Genomic DNA, 19,935 nt, shown 5'->3' with positions numbered 1-19,935 from the left:
CAGTCCTGAGACTTGCTGTGATCCCAGGATACAAGTGTGCAGTAGTGCATACCTCTCCTCGGCTATTAATTAAGTCCGGCTCTTCTGCTTCATTACAGTTGATGGAGCGAAAGGGTTGGATTTTAATGGCGGCCGCGTCATGCATTCCTCTAGTTGTATCTTGGGATTGCATAGGGTCTCAGGAGTGACGACATGTCAAAAGTCACAGCAAATGACATGGTATGTTCTTACTTTGGGAACATATTGGGAAAAGGCGGCCATCTCGTTATATAGGCATTATATATGATCTGACTGCTCCATACAGCCACTTTTTTCTTTTACCAGTTAGCTTGGTAGTTGCATAGATTAATTAGAATATAGTAAACTAGTCAAATCTTTGGTTAAAGGGGAACTATCAGCAGGTTAGACAAATCTAACCTGCTAATATGTCCCTATTGAACGGAAGATGAAGGTATGTGTCTTACCTTCATCCTCTGGACCATTCCAGTGCAGTTAGTCATTTAGTCCACAGTCCAGTAGGACCGATAGGGGCACTGCCCGCCCCCATAGCGCCGATCTGGCCTGACAACTCCATTGATCGGCGATATGAGGGGTTGGTCAGTGCACTACCGGACCATGAACCAAACAACTAACTGCACGGAACCGGCACAGAGAAAGAATCTAAGACACATACCTTCATCCTCGGCGTCTCCTGTGCAGTAGGGAGCTATCAGCAGGTTAGATTCGTCCAACCTGCTGATAGTTCCCCTTTAAGTGCAGGGAATCTGCATGGAAAAATTTCTGTAAAATTTCTATTAAAATTTAGGACAAGTATTTTAATGGTAAAAATGAATAGTCAACACTATACCATATTTATTCCAGCGTCTGTGTGACGGTTACTCAAGCTCATAACTCTAAGTACTTGTTCAAACCACGCAACTCATTCTTAATTTATATTGTTTCTTAAAGGCAGCACCAAGTAAGCAAGAGGATTGTGTACGTGGCCGTAGCTCCCGCAGTCATGCATATTTGACACATACATTAGGGGTCTTATATTGTAATGGTTCGTGGCTTTTCACCATGCTGTGTCAACAATTTACTTTCTTATTCCACACCGTAATCAGAATTTAAATTCAAAGGTTGTAAATGCAGACAATGCACATTGTTCTCCAGTAACGTCCCAAAGACGTACGGAATTCCTGGCTGGTTCCACTTCTTCTTGTTAATCCATCATGTCTTTGTTGTGTTTGCAGTTTGTGGCACACCCCAATTGCCAACAGCAACTTTTAACAATCTGGTATGAAAACCTCTCAGGATTACGAGAACAGCCGATCGCCATCAAATGCTTGGTTGTACTGGTCGTCGCCTTGGGCCTACCATTTCTTGCTGTCGGATACTGGATTGCTCCATGCAGCCGGGTATTGAATCTTTTCACATTCTAATGATAGCTTAAAGTGATATAGGTGTATTCCGCTCAAACATAACTTTTGATATGTTGCTGTCCGTGTTGAGACTAATAATTCCTCCCATACTTGTTATTATCTATTCAGTCTCCTTCCCTCAGTTCTCAGCTGCTGCTTTCTGCTGAAAACACAAAATCTGTGTGTGAGCTTAATTAGTGAGTTCAATAGCAAGTTAAACTCAGAATAACCCACCCAGCATAACAAAGAAGCTGCAATGTTGCAGATAAAGCCTGCCAGATTTTCCTGTTTTCAGCAGAAAGCAGCAGCTGAGAACTGGGGGAAGGAAACTGAATAGATAATAACAAGTATGGAAGGAATTGTTAATCTCACTATGGGCAGCAACATATGAAAAGTTATGTTGGAGTGGAATACCCCTTTAACTGTGCCAGGATTTTGGCACATGGTGTTGCCTCTTAGACCATGTTAATTTTAAAGGGGTACTCCAGAGAGTCAATTTTTTTGTTAATACGTTGCTTTAATACTTAGTATATAATATAATAAATATACCGTTTTTTTTCTTAATATATCCACATTGAGTGTCAGCAGTAAGGGTCAAGACAGCCACTATCCTGCCACTCATGTTCGTGTCAGCAACTGCAGGGCTGTCCTGCTGTTCCTGGTCCACTGCTCTGATCCTGCGAGCGGTGATGGCTAAAACCTTTAATGAAGCCAAATCCTTTTATAATGGTTACAGCAAAAAAGTGATTAAAATGTGCTCAAAAGTCAAAACCTTTAAAGGGGTTGTCCAGCGAAAATCTTTTTCTTTCAAATCAACTGGTGTTAGAAAATTATACAGATTTATAATTTACTTCTATTTGAAAATCTCAAGTCTTCCCATACTTATTAGCTGCTGTATGTCATGCAGGAAATGTTTTTATTTTCAGTCTGACACAGTGCTCTCTGCTGACATCTCTGGCTGAGACAGGAACTCTGTCTCGGTTTTCTATGAATCCCCATAGAAAACCTCTCCTGCTCTGGACAGTTCCTGTTTCGGCCAGAGATGTCAGCAGAGAGCACTGTGTCCGAATGAAAATAAAACAACACTTCCTGCAGGACATACATCAGCTGATAAGTATGGGAAGACTTGAGATTTTCAAATAGAAGTAAATTACAAATCTATATAACTTTCTGACACCAGTTGATTTGAAAGAAAAAGATTTTCGCTGGATACCCCCTTTAATAAATGAGGAGTAAGTCATGTCAGGTAGTTTTTTTGGCATCGGAAATCTGTCTCGTTTCCAACAGTAAATCTAAGCTCCAGCGTGGAGGAGAAAAGCTCCGAGCAGAATTCTGGCTTGTTGTTTATGGGCTTGTACACCATTTGATTACAGCCTTGTTTTGTGTATGGCTGGTTTAAGATAGTATTTGCTGCAAGCTAATCCAAAATTTAGCCTAAAGGGATGCAGTTAAACATTTATTTATGTTTTTTATTTTTTTTTTAAAGACGTACAATATTTTCTTGTATACTTACAAAAAAAAAAAAAAAATCTGACCTTTTCCCAAGCCATGCACATCTGTTGTATAAAGCATGGATAGAGTCCAACGCTATTATTTTTTCTTATTGAATGTTACACTTTGTAAAGGTCAGTAGCTGCGAAATGCTATTTAAGTGCACTAAGACACTGGGAACTTTCATGCATGTCTGCTCTTTGTGCACACACTTATAGTCCCATTGAACATAAAGGATTTTGTAGCTGTCAGTTAAATTGATGAGAACATATATCTAGTGTCTTGGAAAGGTTTTTATAAAATGTTACTATATATATAGAATTACTATCACTACACCTATTATATAATGTTTTATTATAGTTACATCTTTAACTTAAATATTGTAGGGTAGAAGGTTAAAGGGGCACTCCAGCGGGGAAAAAAATATTTCAAATCAACTGGTTTCAGAAAGTTATATAGATTTGTCATTTACTTTTATAAAAAAAAATCTCCCATACCTATCAGCTGCTGTATGTCCTGAAGGAAGTGGTGGATTCTTTTAAGTCTGACACTGTGCCCTCTGCGGCCACCTCTGTCCATGTCAGGAGCGTCCAGAACAGGAGAGGTTTTCTATGGGGATTTGCTCCTGCTCTGGACAGTTCCTGAGATGGACAGTGGTGGCAGCAGACTGAAGAGAATACACCACTTCCTGCAGGACATACAGCAGCTGATAACCATGGGAAGACTTGAGATTTTTAAATAGAAGTAAATTACAAATCGATATAACTTTCTATTAAACCCCATTTAACCCCATTAAATCTATGTAGAATATTTAATATGGAAATCATAATAATCATAATAATATATATATATTTATATATATATATATATATATATATATATATATATATATTTATTATATATACACATACATTCAGCATAGATACATATATAACACACACACACACACATATATATATATATATCATGTAACACCTTAGTAACCGCAGTTCTTTCTCTCTAGTTAGGCAAGGTTCTTCGCAGCCCATTCATGAAGTTTGTAGCGCATGCTGCATCATTTATCATTTTCCTGTGCCTACTCGTCTTCAACGCTTCAGACAGATTTGAAGGCATCAAAACTCTACCAAACATCACTGTCATTGAATATCCAAAGCAGATTTTCCGAGTGAAGACCACAAGGTTCACATGGACGGAAATGCTCATCATGGTATGGGTCCTAGGTAGGTCACTCTTCTTTCCTGTTCATTTAATGTGAACACAGACAGTACCTTGATCGTCCACTACTAGGCTATGTTCACACGACGTTTTTTTCTTCTCCGTTTATAATGTTTTAAAATTCCGTCCGTTATTTTGCTGTTTGGCCGCCTGTCAATGCAATGACGGCTGCTGGTACCTTATTCTAGGTCAGGTGGCTGATTGGTCTTTGGTTGTGTCTTTAACTATAAGGTCCATTAAATTTAATAGTAAAAACGGTGAAAGGACGGTGAAAAAAGAGCAACTAAAAAATAACGTCCAGTGTTTGCAAAAGACGTCCGAAAATTGTGATCAGTATTTTGATTTCCGCACAGGCAACGTCCGTCATTTAATACACTGTGTGCAAATAAGGTCCGTTATTCCAGAGACTTCAAGGTAATTCATTGAAGTCAATTAAAGTGATGCAAAAATGGATGTTTTTGTTTGTTTTTTGTTTTTAATTTTTAAACAAAAAGCGGATGCCTTTTTCTTTTTTTACTTTTTTTTTACTACTGTGAACATAGACTTATAGGGGGAAATTTATCAAACATGGTGTAAAGTGAAACTGGCTCAGTTGCCCCTAGCAACCAATCAGATTCCACCTTTCATTCCTCACAGACTCTCTGGAAAATGAAAGGTGGAATCTGATTGGTTGCTAGGGGCAACTGAGCCTGTTTCACTTTACACCATGTTTGATAAATCTCCCCCAATGTGCATACACTCCGGGCGGGATTAATTTTCAATGCAATCTATTTTTCGTATTGATCACGGCAGTTGTTCCAATGTGCAACAACGGCCATGATTAATAAAAAAAATATGTTGTGTGAACATAGCCTGATAGCGTAAAATAACGTTTACACTTTATATAAAACGTTGGCAACTATAGACGAAGGTGCACACAGGCACGTCTGGCCGGTCGATAAGACATGTTCCTATATTTGGACCATCCCTTATGCAGTATTGGAAAGACAGATATTTCACTATTGATTGACTTTTAACTCTTTGAAGGCTCAGAGATTGAATTATTTAGGCCGTGTTCATATGATGCCCTGTAATTGCATAGGTCAGCTCGTCCTTGAATGAAAAATAATCCTTTCATTGCCTAATGTAAGTGCTGAGAAATCTTTTTTGGTTTTGCAGGAATGATGTGGTCAGAATGTAAGGAGCTATGGCTGGAAGGTCCCAGGGAATATGTACTTCAGCTCTGGAACGTTCTAGATTTTGGAATGCTTTCCATCTTTATTGCAGCATTTACTGCGAGGCTGTTAGCTTTCATGCAGGCTACCAAAGCCCAACAGTATGTGGACAAAAATATCCAAGAAAGTGATCTCTCTCTGGTCACACTTCCTCCTGAAGTGGAGTATTTTACTTACGGTAAGAACCCCATATTTCTGGCATTACTGAATGGCGTATAGTATACTGTATTATGGCCATATTCCTGCCTGTGCGTTACGTACATACCATGTTTCCCCAAAAATAAGACACTGTCTTATTAGTGATGAGCGAATAGTGAGATATTCGAATATTCGATCCCGTTAAAGTCAATGGGAACAAGTATTCGATTAGTGAAAAACATCTATTTGACCATTTGGAGGGTGAAACCGGAAGCTGGGGGACTTGAACGCTTATCGAATATATTTGATCGAACAGTATTCACTCATCACTATGTCTTCTATAAATTGATGCGCTATGTCTTATTTTCAGGGGATGTCTTATTTCTCCATGAAGAAGAGTTCACACTTATTGTTGAATAAGAAAAAATGAACATTTATTATATGTAGTTATATATCTATATTTGTATATAGTAGTTGTCATCACCAGCATAAACAGATAACCCACCACCTCCCCTTAGTGGCATGGTGGCAGCGGGGGTCTTACTTTCGGGGGATACCTTATTTTCAGGGGGGTGCCTCATTTTAAGCTATCCTGTAAATCCTCCACTATGCCTTATTTCCTGAGGATGTCTTATCTTTAGGGAAACGGTATTGTCAGGCTGCCTGAAACCCACAATGTCTGGTTTTTCCCACAGTGACATATGCCAGCTCAGGTTTCATCTTACCAGAACATGTTGAGATTAGAGATAACTCTGACTGTTGATTACCGGTGGGTGAAGACGTTGGGTGCAGCCCATGGGCTGCCTGGAAAACGGGAAATTCTTATAAAGTGCTTTTTCCCTGCACTTACTAATGCATCAAGGCTTCACTTCCTGGATAACATGGTGATGTCACTTCCTGGATACAATAATGATGTCACTTCCTGGATACAATGTTGATGTCACTTCTTGGTAACATGGTGATGTCACTTCCTGGATAACATGGTGATGTCACTTCCCGGACAAAATGGTGGTGTCACGGCCCGACTCCCAGAGCTGTGCAGGCTGTGGCTGCTGGAGAGGATGATGGCAGAGGGATGCTCAGTGTCCCTCCAGTGCCCTGTGTCCCTCAGTGTCCCCTTGCCATCATCCTCTCCAGCAGCCACAGCCCACACAGCTCTGGGAGTCCGGTCATGACATCACCATGTTATCCAGGAAGTGACATCACCATGTTATCCAGGAAGTGACAGCACCATGTTATCCAGAAAGTGACATCACCATGTTATCCAGGAAGTGACATCTCTTTGTTATCCAGGAAGTGACATTACCATTGTATCCAGGAAGTGACATCACCATGTTATCCAGGAAGTGACATTACCATGTTATCTAGGAAGTGAAGCCTTGATGCAGTAGTAAGTGCAGGGAAAAAAGCCCTTTATAAGCATTTCCCGTAATAAGTGTATATTAGGGATTTGTATAACTTTTGGGGGGCATTACAAAACTATAATAAAAATTTTCCCTGGACTTCTCCTTTAAGATATAAAACCTGATTATCAATTTATAAACAAAGTAGGGGGCTGACCAGATGATGCTGTGGGGGCCGAGCGGTTCTCCTAACAGTCTTCTCGACTTAAAGGTATGTGCACACTCTGCACATACCCAACAGCACATACCTTTGTGCATGCACTAACAGCGGGGGGCTGGCACTGAGGAGGAAGGTAAAACACAAACCTGTTTTTAAACTATGTTTAACACTCACACTCTGACATTGGCCCAGATTTACTAATGTGTCTCCGCCAGAATTTTGACTAAAAAAGTGGCACACAGAACTTTTCTCCACAAATTTTTATTAATTTTAGACACTTTTCAGGCGTTTTTCCGCCTGGCTCGAAAAAGAGAAAGAGAACAACTTATGCAAAAATGGTGCGTGGTCTATTCTGCACCAAAAATGCAGCTGAATCTGGTTAAAAAATTCTGGTGGAATTTAAGCCAAGTAATAGATGGTGTGAACTTTTCACCAAAAAACTAGACAGTCTTTCAAGTGCGACAGATTTTTCAAACAGCCTGATACATCCAGCAGTTTTAAAGATCTAGTCTAAGGGCCCTATTACACGGGTTGATTATCATGTGGAAAATCGTTATAGTTCGAATTTAAACGATAATCGTCCTGCAGGCAACAATCAAAAAATCATTTCTGTGTCGTTCGTTGATTTAGGGCCCTGTTATACGGAGCAATAACTATCGCTCCGTGTAATAGAAACAACGATCAGCTGATAAAACGATCATCGAATGTTTGTTGGTTTAGGTTTAGACTTAAAGTCATCGGGCGCTGACCGCGCATCGTTACGTGAAATAGCGATGAGCGGCCGACGGCTGATGATTGTCCAAACACCTGATACCTTACCTCTCCTTGCTCCTGATCTTGTCTCCTGTGCTCCGCAGCTTCCCTGTCCTGGTGGCTGCAGCATCTGAGCGTCCTGTCAGCTGACAGGCTGCTCAGCCAATCACAGGCCACGGCGGTCAGCTGACAGGCCACTCAGACGCTGCTGCCGCCGGGACTGGGAAGCTACGGAGCACAGGAGAGAAGACTGGGAGCGGGGAGAGGTAAGCTAGCAGGTGCTTGGGCAAGGGCTGCATGGACATCGCTAACGATGTCCGTGCAGCCCTTGCTGCCCAATTATCAGGCCGGCTAATAGATCTAACTGATTGGCACTCGTTTACTAAAATGACCCGGCCCCTGTAATAGGACCCTTGGGTCTCTCATTTGCCATTGTTTATCGTTAGGACCCTAGGTTTGCACATAGACCGTTTTAGTGAACGTGAGCCATTGTTGTTTCTTTCTAACAATGCTCCTGATATATTCTCCGCTGCTTGGTATAAAAACAGAACTCCCATAAGCCAATTGCACATCAAGGGCATCGGTCGTGAAACAGATCCGTCATTATTACCATGTAATCACTAGGCACAAGCCGCAATGTTATACAACCCTGAAATTCTGAGTGCAGTCGGAAGATGAAGTAATATTACCAATTTAGCATTAAGTAAATAGACCACGTCAGACCACTCACTCCATTTCCTGCATTAGCCCCTATTACGTTGCCAGTAATTTAATAACCTCATGTGATATACGACAGGGACCGTTTATCTAGCTATTGATATCTGAATCCAGGATTGTTTGTTTTGTCGTAGATGTATGCTTTTCATGAATCACAGTGTGCGGCAGACCCTCCGAGTAATTATTATGTGAATAAATCAGAGACAATCTATATATCCAGTTACTTGCATTGGCTGTCATTAGACTGAGACACAAAAACACTGAATGGAAAAGCTTGTAATTAATCCGACTGCTCTCGGCCACGCTCTGTGACATGGATTCTGAGCACACAATGGATTGATCCAAGCTTTTGACTTTTTTTTATTTTTTTCTGCTCATAGAAGTAGGAGGTTGCTCGCTATCTTTTTGTATGCCCGGGAGATATTTTTAAAGCATTGAGCAGCTGAGCGTAATAAGGGTAATTAAAATAACAATATACGCAACGGTAATTATTGATCGTTCCCTTGACTGGCAGGACTTGACTTCACTGTTTAAGAAAGGGTCAAGAAACTCTCCGTAATGACCAGATAGATCAAATCCAGCTGCGTTCTTCAGTCCTTCCCATGGCGCGGTTGTGGTTCCTAGTCTTGTCTATAAAGCAACTTAATTACCGGTAACATAAATGCAACCGTGTATTTTACACTCATGTGTGCCTGGTTATCGATAGTGTTGGAAAGGAACTTTAAGGGTGGGTTCACACACAACAGATTTGCTGCGAAATCCACTGCGGATCCTTTCCTGTCATTTTCAATGAGATCACATACTCACAGCGAGTATGTTAAATACAGCCCCCTTAACTCTCCGCTGCCCAGTACATACAGTACCAGGACTACGCTCCGGCTTGCTTCGGGGGTTCCTGGCCCCTCCCAGCACATAGGCATTCAGTGCGCTGCCTCGCCGCAGTGCACTTATTGGCTGGGCAGGAGGTCCAGACCCCAGGATCCCCCGAAGCAAGCCGGAGCGCGGTCCAGGTAATGTATGTACCAGGTTGCGGAGAGTTAAGGGGGTTGTATTCAACCCTTTCACAAACTGGGGTCATTGATGCATCAATGCCCAGGTCATTTTCGGACATCAGCTTATGGGATCATAATGATCCCATAAGCTGATGTCGCTATGTCTGCCCACTCTCCTCTGTCCCCTGCTGCTGTCACAATCTTGTGACAGCCGCAGGGGAGAGAGGGGAGGGGGCAGAGCGCATAGCCACGCCTTCCCTCCCTCCCCCCGTAGACCTCCATAGCCAGGAAACCGGAAGCCTGAGGCTTCAGGTTTTCATGACTACCATCGGGCTCTGCGAACACTTCGCAAAGCCCCGATGGACACCAGACAGAGAATTCTCCCTCTGTAGAGGGAGAATTCTCTGTCAAAAGTTGTCTCTGTCAGCAGTTGTGCTGACCGCAGTATCTATAGAGGTAACTCTATAGAATTGCGGCGCGTCCCTGGCTATCACTGATAGCCGATGAACCGCCGCGGTTGACACAGGCGCAGCTTCTGCACCTGTGTTATCCTTGATCATAAATTAACGTTGCTGCAGCATAAGGCATAGGCTGCAGTGACGTTAATTTAATGTGCAGCGGCAGGAAGAGGTTAACCTTGTTACAGTAAAGTCACAGTGAAGGTATTTGCAGTGGATACGGTATGTGTGAACCCACCCTAAGAATAGGTGCAAAAATGGTGCAAGTTCTAACCTACTTAGGCTATGTTCACCCAACATACTTTTTATTTAAAAAACGGCCGTTGTTTTCAATTGACACAAAGGACGTTCTTTTCATAACGCAGTGATTTGCATTGAAGTGAAATAATGATCATGTCAATTATTTCTGGCTATTGTGCATAGACTTCAATGCAATTTACATTTATCACAACAGCCGTTTTTTGATCCTGAAAACAAAGGCCGTTGTTTTGAGTGTCAAATAATAGCTGTTGTTTATCTGTTGTGTGAGCATAGCCTTATAGTGCTTTCCCACAGGACTCGTTCACTGCAGATTTTTTGCAGAAGGTTATGTTCACACATGGTTATGTTCAGTCTTTTGGTCAGTATTTTTTCAATCAAAACCAGGAGTGGGTTGAAAACATAGAAACTGGGCAAATCTTTCCATGATAATTTTGCCCTGTCAAATCCACTTTTGGTTTTCGTTAACAAACGACTGACCAAAAGACTGACGGAAATGCTATGTGTAAACATAACCGAAACATGTAAATCCACAACAAAATCCACACCAGCGGATTTTTTTAATGGATTCAAGGAGATAAATAAAGACTGTCTGATCCTCAGATAAACATAGACAGTTGAAGGACCCTATTACATCAGACGATTATTGTACTGAAAATCGTTATATCGTTCGAATTTAAACAATAATCGTTCTGTGTATTTTCAGGCAACGATCGAAAAATTGTTCGTGTGTTATTGATCGCTGACTTAAATCTGACCCTAAAAACATCGTTAATCGCTTGCTGTAATTCCACATTAGTTCACTACTTGTTCAGTGTAATGCTGCGCTTACACGGAGCCGTAATTCGCCCAATCAAACGATTAACGATCTCACACATAAGGTAAATTGGTGAAAGACTGTTTACACGAAGCGATCTGTGAATTTTCAGTGAACGACCAACGACGATGTTGAAAGATCAAAATTAACGATTTCTCGCCCATTGCTTGATCATTCGCTGTGTTTACACGAGCCGATTATCGCTCAAATGCCAACGCCATTGTTATTGCGAAAATTTGAACAATAATTGTTCCGTGTAAACGCACCATAATTCAAAAACGTTCTTCCTTTTGCTGGGATCAGATGGAGTAAATGATTGTAGTAAGAATTATCGTAAGATCGCAACTAACGACTATTGTTCTGTGTAATATAGTCAACAATTTTAGGTTAACAATAAACAATCTCGTTTGCAATTGTTTATCGTTAATTGCTAATTGTTAAAAATCATGCTGGGTTTACACGGAACGATTATCGTTCGAATTTTTGCAATAACGATGGCATTTGAGCGATAATCGTTCCGCGTAAACACAGCAAACGATCAGGCGATAAGCGAAAAATCGTTCATTTTGATCTTTCAACATGTTCTCAAATCGTCGTCCGTCGTCCGCTAAATATTCGCAGATCGCTTTGTGTAAACAGTCTTTCAAAGATTCACCCTATGTGAAAGATGGGCTTAAACGATCTTAACCCTTTCAGGACCAAGGCAAATTTTATGAATATGACCTGTGTCACTTTATTCATCAATAACTTGGGAATGCTTTTACCAATCCTTCTGATTCCAAGATTGTTTTTTTGTTACATATTCTACTTTATGTTAGTGGTAAATTTGAGTTGATAGCTTTAGAATTTTTTTGTGAATAACTCCAAAATGTTGTTAAAAATATAAAAAAAAAGCGCATTCTCTACATTTGAAAGTCTCTGCCAATAAGGAAAATAGTAATACTACATTCATTATTTATTAATTCATATCTATAACATGTCTACTTTATTTTAAAAGCATTTGGTGAACATGCTTTTACTTATTTAGGATGTTAGAGGCCGTAAATGTTTAGTAGCAATTTTCAAAATGTTTGTGAAAATTTCAAACTCAGAAATTCTTTAGGCACCAGTTCAGTTTTGGAGTATATTTTAGAGGCCTGTATACTAAAACCCCCCACAATTCAACCCATTTTGAAATCTTCACTATTTCAAGTATTTAAATTTACATTCATTCAGTTATTTAACCCTTTCTGCATTTCACAGGAATAACTGCAAAGTAAGAGTGAAAAGTTAAAATTTGCATTTTCTTTCCAGAGATTCCAATGTAATCCTATGTGTTTTTTACAAAACCAATTACCGTTACTGATCCACCAAAGCCAGCAATTGCCGATGCTGGATCCCCTTTGGGGGTCCAGTGGCAGTTACACTAAACTGTCAGCTATCAGCTGAAAGTTTAGTTGCAGCTTCCGGTCACTGTTTTTCTAAACAGCGAGCATCTGAAGATGGTCAGTAAATGTACTGACTTTTGCTTGAAAGGGTTAAAAACCATCGCAATAACGATTTTTCTTACGAATCTTCTAACGATTTTTCTCCGTCTAAATGCTGATTGTTATAAAAATAAAATTGTTGCTTCAAAATCGTTAATTGTTTAATTGGGCGAATTATCGTTTTGTGTAAATTTAATAAAATCCTAAAAATGTACCAAATTTATTACAATGGCTCAGGCCCATCCTGTACGAAAGCACCCTAAGCAACCAATCAGATCGTATAACAATTATATTTAGCGCTTTCTGTATTATATATGCTACTGGGAAATGTGGGCAACAACTCTATATGGAAGACATTACAGTTCTTATATGGGTTTCTGCCCAGCTTTCCCAGACTCCTCTTTGCTTTGGCTGTCCAGGCATGATGGGAATTGTAGTTTTGCAACAGCTGGAGGGCTGAAGGTGCCACATCCCTGATGACAACATTTTGTGGACATTTCTGTGGCCAACAGAGCAACGGCCGTTGTTCAATACAGTGTGTAAACTATAGCCGTTGTTCCCATTGAGTGCATTATTCTAAGGCAAGAACAGCCATTGTTTTAACTGCCAACAACGGCCATTCTTGTCTTAAAAAACACACTGTGTGAACATGGTCATTTTGTGTATTTTATTTGTATGTTCAATCACTTTTTGGCTGTAGCCCAAAAAAGTTTTTTCTTTCTTTTTTATTTAGGTATCTTACGTCCCAGAATGTGAACCAAATAACGTACCAAAATACAGCCACATTTTGGTGTATAAATGGCCGTATTTGTTCAAATTAAAGGGGAAGTCCAACCTCATCTAACTTTTAACAGGCGTCCTTGGCAGGGGAGAGAGTAACAATGAAGCATCGCTTACCTCTCCTTGTGCCCACGATACCCCACCTGACCGGGACCCCCACCAGAAGGAAAACTCAGGGGGAAATGCCCGTCCCGGCTGATGGACAGCCTGCTCAGCCAGTCAGTGACTGGAGCAGCCAGTCCATCAGCCGGGTCGTAGCGCCTGCAGCAACGGAGATCAAAGAGCCCTGCAGGGGACCCCGAGCAGTGATCCGGCGAGAAGAGCTACAGGAAGAGGTGAGTTAATACCCTTTGTTGTTTTCCCCCTGTGCCACTGCCTTTTTAAAAAAACAACCCAGAGGCCGGACTTCTCCTTTAAGCTATATGAGAGGAAAGTGTTATTTTCCCATTAGACCATTTTTTGAAGGGGAACATAACCTAAGGATGATATTACACGGGCCGATGGGGGTCCGATAATAACTGTAAACAAGCGCCGATCTGCTAGATCGGCGCTCGTTTACTGGGCCTATTACACGGCCTGATTATCGTTTAACAAGGGCCGATGTCCATGCAGCCCTTGTTTAAACTTTATACATTACCTATCCAGGCTGCAGGGCTCCTCTTGCGGCCTTCTTCTCCCCGCTCCCGCGCCCTCCAGCTTCAGAGCGGCCCGTCTGAGCTGATTGGCTGAGCGGCCTATCACTGGCTGCGGCGGTCCCTGTCAGTGATTGGCTGAGCGGCCTGTCAGCTCAGACAGGCTGCTCTGAAGCTGAAGGGCACGGGAGCTGGGGAGAAGAAGGCCGCAAGAGGAGCCCTGCAGCCTGGACAGGTAATGTAAATTGTCAGCCGCCGGCAGCGCACCACTATCGCATGTAGCGATGCGCGGTCGGCGCCTGACAATTATAGGTTCAAACCTATATCAGAGATCAGTCGATGATCATCAGCTGACCGTTGTTTTTATTACACGGAGAGATAATCGACCGATTATCGTTCTGTGGAATAGGCCCCTAAATCCAAGGAGTCGTGTGAGGGAGATTTTTCACAGATTCATTTTGTCTACAAAGCAAAAGCCTTGATCTAACCTTCCACTAAAGGATTGGGGGGTTTTGTATCCGTAAATCACATATACATTGCAGGGCTTCTCCGATGGGATTCTCTAAATATAACCAACCAGTCAGAATAAGCAGCTTTTAATCTTAGGTCCCAGCTGTAAAAAATCCATAAATTAGTGGTGCATAGTGAATGGGCAGCAGGTTCCTGTTCCAGTAGTATTGCAAGAAAAGCTTACACTTTTAGCTATATAATATTTTTAGGTCTACCAAAATGACCAAAAAACATATCTATCCAGATTCTATTATCTTTAGCAGGTTTAATCTCTGTTGTCAGGAATGGAAACAGTAGGGACTGTACACTCCATTGCATTTGTGTACCCTGGGTATTGATTTGTAGGCACAGTATGTTGCCCTTTTGGTTTATTTGCCTATTAGAAGTCATCATAGCCAACACCAGCAGTGATTGATTGCCGGCTGAATATAAAAAATATATATATATATATATATATATATATATATATATATATATCAGCTCATCAATCACTTCTGAAAGACATGCTGTTACTAACTATTGTGCAGTTTGGCTAGTCGTCAAAGTTGTGACAAATCTGCCTTAAAGCGAATGTACCCACTTTAAGGTCTTTACATGAATAGACTGGTGTCGGTGCGATGGTCGTTTTTTTTAACCGCTGCTTGGTTCCCCCGAAAGACGCTTGAGTGTGGGACTGGCCCACCAGATGACCGGGGAATCCTCCGGTGGGCCCCCAGCTTTAGAACCTGCACAAACACTGACTGACAGGTTGTTTCTCACTGGTTCTTTATTGGTGGGCCCCCAGGATCATTTCCTCTGGTGGACCCCTGATACCCCATTCCAACGCTGGGCGCTGGTCTATTCCCAGGCACTGGCCCGTTGTGAAGTACTCTGTGACGCGGCTCCATTGATTCTAATGGAGCCGCATCACAGAAGAGAGGGCAGAACGTCACACTGGGGGCCGGTGGGTCTGCCTCCAGTGCTTCAGGCCTGGCTGGTGACCAAGAATATAACAGCGCCATTCGCGGGAACTGGGCAACAGTTCTAAAAAAAAAGGACAACGGCATTGGCATCCCCGCGTGGACACCAGTCTATTCATGTAAAGATCATGTACCTGCTGGTACATTCCCTTTAACTGTAATGGTTGTAGGCAGTTTAGTGTCTGGTCAGTCCTTGGTTTCTACGTGGACAGGCTGACATTATGCAGCTTTTGATATCTGCTGAAATTATACACATGTTTGAAATGTCATGATATTTCCCTAATTTATAATGGAGCGCTGTAATGAGACACAAGCTGCCCCATGGGAAAGGAAAGAATTCTAAGCAACACGTTCCTTGTTTACCATAAGGCATTCAAACTCCACTGGGTTCATTTGACTGTAAACATCATTAATACTCAGCTCCGTCATTTACACTTTGATGTTTTCTGAAATTCTGGTGCTGGGATGAGAAGCCATTTGGTCACAGAGAGAAGAGAAATATATTATAGTGTAAGGGCTCTATGACATTGTGCAGAAAATCGTTATATTGTTTGAAGTGAAACGATAATCGTTCAGTTTAATTGCAGGCAACGATCGAAAAAACGTTTGTGTGTCGTTGATCGTGGATTTAGATCTGACCCTATAATCAATGTTAATCATTCGCTAATCGTTCGGTGTAATTCCACCTGGTTCATTCTTTTGCCTGGATCAGATGATGGAGTAAATGATGGTAATAACGATTGTTGTAACGATCGTAACTAACGACTATCGTTCTGTGTAATATGGTGAACGATTTCAGGTTAACAATAAACTTTCTCGTTTGTGATCGTTTTTATCATTAATCATTAAAAACCCATTCATCTTTTAAGACCCTAACTCTAGACAATGAATGAAAATGAAGTCTTTAAAGAGACTGTCAGTAGGATAATGGTGTCCTATCTCAGGGTGGCATAAACTAGTGACAGAGAAGCTGAACAGAATGATGTATCACTTACATTGTTCTGTGCAGCTGATCCAAACATGTCCTACTATATAACATGGACAATAAGTAGTCCTCTCCATTATGTGCATGAGCCCAGTAGTCCTGGATATTCATGAGAAACATAAAACTCCGCCCACCAGCTGCTGATTGGCCGTTCTCTATCCATGCTGTGTATATGCAGTCAACTGTCAATCAGCAGCTAGAGGGCGGGGGGAGGTGTGTGGCAAGAATCCTATTCTCCTGCATATTAGGAGAACGGCTGAACAGAATGATGTAAGTAATACACTGATCTGTTCAGCATTTCTGTCACTAGTTTATGCTGTCTTCATTTAAGGTGTAATAACCCTGGTGACAGATTCCCTTTAAACAATATATTTATATAATGCAATATCTTAATCTATATATAATTATATTCATCATTTTTATTTAAATATATTACAAATCTGTAAAAAAAAAAAAAAAAAAAAAAACAACCGTAATTGATGTTTAGACATTTTTTCTTTTAGGATGGCTATAGACTCTTTGCCCAAAGCTCATTCACCCATAAGCTTCATCTAGCTCATTAAAAGTCAGTGTTATCTCAGTACAGTATGGGGAAATATGTCTAGGAGCCTCCATAGCCATATTACGATTTAAAACGTTACTGTCATTTTAAATAACATTGAAATAATCAATAGGTTATTGGATTTTAAAAATCTTTGTAATATATTCTTGTTTAAAAACAATAAATTATTTAGATAAACGGGGTCACACTATAGAGTCATTAACTGTCCATGTGCCGTTGTTAAAAGGAATCTGTCTCTAACAACCGGCAGACATATCCTGCTGTATCACTCTGCTGGTGAGATAGTTTTCCTTTTACATAAAGTTGGATGCAGAGTCACATAAATACATAGAAACGGTAATCCCTATTATACAATGCAACATTTTCCACTTTGGAGCACATTTACAATTTCTTTTTGAGCAGATGCCACCTAATAAAGATGCTAATCTTCCTTAATCTTCCTTAAATTGTTACATGTCATGGAAACATTGCAGTCTCCATATAAAAAGATCATAACAACTTAACTGAAAGTGCAATGGTTAGGATGCCGTACTCTTCACAGCCATCATTTTGTATGCAGACAATCGCCTGGATATAACATTACTCCGATCCCTCTTAGCTTAGGTTCACAAAACATCCTTTTTTGGCCGTTCAACGGCCATCTTTTTGGACATCCGTTATTTTGAGGTCAAATAACATCCGTTATTTTGCAAAGACGTCCATGGTTTCCAAATAACGGACGTTATTTGGCCTCAAAATGACAGACATCCACAAAGACGACCGTTGAACAGCCCAAAAAAATACATTGTTTGAACCTTGCATTACACTGACATAGAGCAGATCTTCTCTGCTAACATAGACCTTACAGCACTAATAATTTTATTGTTCATTATGTATGTTAAAAATAATATTACATTTACATAAACACAAAAGGGGAGATTTGTCAAACGTGGTGTAAAGTGAAACTGGCTCAGTTGCCCCTAGCAACCAATCAGATTCCACCTTTTATTTTCTAAAGAGTCTGTGAGGAATAAAAGGTGGAATCTGATTGGTTGCTAGGGGCGACTGAGCCAGTCTCACTTTACACCAGGTTTGATAAATCTCCCCCAATAATTCCAGATGATCTGCATACAGAGCAGTCTTTTCATCTGGTCCACAATTGGTAATCTGGTAAATGACTTTATATATCTACTGAGAAACTCCCAATTTTTTGTAATATAGTTAATAAGGTTGAAAGAAGACAAGAGTTTATCAAGTTCATCTTACAGGAACCCTACTGTGTTGATCCAGAGGAAGGCAAAAACTCGTATGAGGCAGATGACAATTGCCCCATCACAGGGAGAAAACTCCCTCCCGACTCCAAAATGGCGACCAGAATAATCTCTGGATCAACGTATCACCAGAAATCGATTGGCCGTAAAACATGTCCATCAGGTCTAACCTATAATCTAACAGTTTGAAGGCAAAATCTCTCATAAGGCTAGGGCCTAATTAATTATTAGGAAATTGCCTTGACAGCTAATAGGACATACAATACAGAGATTTGCAATTTACCTGAATTGAAAAAAATCTCAATTCTTCCAATACATATCAGCTGCTGTATGTCCTGCAGGAAGTGGTATTCTTTCCAGCATGGAGAGCAGGAGAGGTTTTTTTTATGGGGATTTGTTACTGCTCTGGACAGTTCCTGACAAGGACAGAGGTGGCAGCAGAGAGCACTGTGTCAGACTGGAGAGAATACACCACTTCCTGCATGACATACAGCAGCTGCTAAGTACTGGAAGACTTGAAATTTTTTAATAGAGGTAAATCACTGAAAATTACCATCAACCATATCTTTCATTCACATTATAGTTTGTATTTAAAGTCTTGTCTAGGTGTACACTTCTAAGAAAGTTAGGAGAACTACAATAGTTAAATTATATTTTTCCCAATCTGGGTTTATACAGAAGGATTAAGAGTGTCCTAATATTCCTTTTACTGCGTCTGTTTTACTGCCATCTGGAGTTGAGCTTTTACCATCCGTTAAAGATTTATCCACATTTTCAATCTCTTCAATTTCAGCTGGATGATCTCCAGTTTTGACTGGTTTTTATTATGGACTATTATTTTTACCCATAGTCTGGTTAAACATACAGAGATTGTCCGCTAAGCACTCTTACACTATGAATCTAACACCGATGATTCGACCTTTAATAGGAAGTAAATTATGGGAGACTAGTGGTCTTTCATTTCTGCTATATGGTTTGAAAACTACATGAAAATGAGCAGTGATATCCGCTTCTAAGGGACAGGTCACTTCCTTTACTTATCGCTATATATACAATGCTTTCGTTGTTTACAATCAGATATATTCTTTGCACATACTGAATTTTAAAGCGACTCTGTACCCACAATCTCCCCCCAAACCGCTTGCACCTTCACATGGCTGCCTTTAATCCAAGATCTGTCCTGGGGTCCGTTCGGCAGGTGATGCAGTTATTGTCCTAAAAAACTACTTTTGAACTTGCAGCCCTGTGTCAAATTGGCGTGGCCTAGAGTGTCTGCGCCCTAGGCCTTCACTGCCCCTCCATCCCTCCTCCCCACACTCTTCTTCATTATGAATGCCCCAGGCAGGATTTCTCCTATTCATCACTTGCCTGAACACTGCACATGTGCCTTAAGGTTCCAACACATGTGCAGTGTTCAGACAAGTGATGAATAGGAGAAATCCTACCCACGGGCATTCCTAACAATGAAGAGGGTGGGGAGGAGGGATGGAGGGGCAGTGAAGGCCTAGGGCACAGACACTCTAGGCCACACCAATTTGACACAGGGCTGCAAGTTCAAAAGTTGTTTTTTAGGACAATAACTGCATCACCTGCCGAACGAACCCCAGGACAGATCTTGGATTAAAAGCAGCTATCTGAAGGTACAAGTGGTTTGGGGGGACAGATTGTGGGTATTACATAACAATGCATTATTTATAAAGCTACACTATGCACTATAAGGCTATATTCACACAACGTAAGTTCCGCGGGAATCACGGCCGTTGTTACAATGGCTG

At 41.0% G+C, this 19,935-nt stretch overlaps 1 protein-coding gene across 1 annotated transcript in view; it reads left to right on the top strand.

Annotated features, from left to right (window-relative positions):
- The window catches only part of TRPC3 (transient receptor potential cation channel subfamily C member 3), a 175,139-nt gene that overhangs the window by 110,112 nt on the left and 45,092 nt on the right, over positions 1–19,935 (top strand). Inside the window, exons 4-6 of the mRNA XM_069978543.1 lie at positions 1,233–1,397; positions 3,895–4,111; positions 5,265–5,498. Of these exons, the coding sequence (XP_069834644.1) occupies positions 1,233–1,397; positions 3,895–4,111; positions 5,265–5,498 (616 nt within the window). The remainder of the gene's footprint in view (positions 1–1,232; positions 1,398–3,894; positions 4,112–5,264; positions 5,499–19,935) is intronic.

The sequence above is a fragment of the Dendropsophus ebraccatus genome, chromosome 7, assembly GCF_027789765.1.
Source record: "Dendropsophus ebraccatus isolate aDenEbr1 chromosome 7, aDenEbr1.pat, whole genome shotgun sequence".
Classification (NCBI taxonomy): domain Eukaryota; kingdom Metazoa; phylum Chordata; class Amphibia; order Anura; family Hylidae; genus Dendropsophus; species Dendropsophus ebraccatus.
The sequence above is the reverse complement of the archived record's forward strand: the minus strand, read 5'-3'. Positions and strand labels throughout refer to the sequence as shown.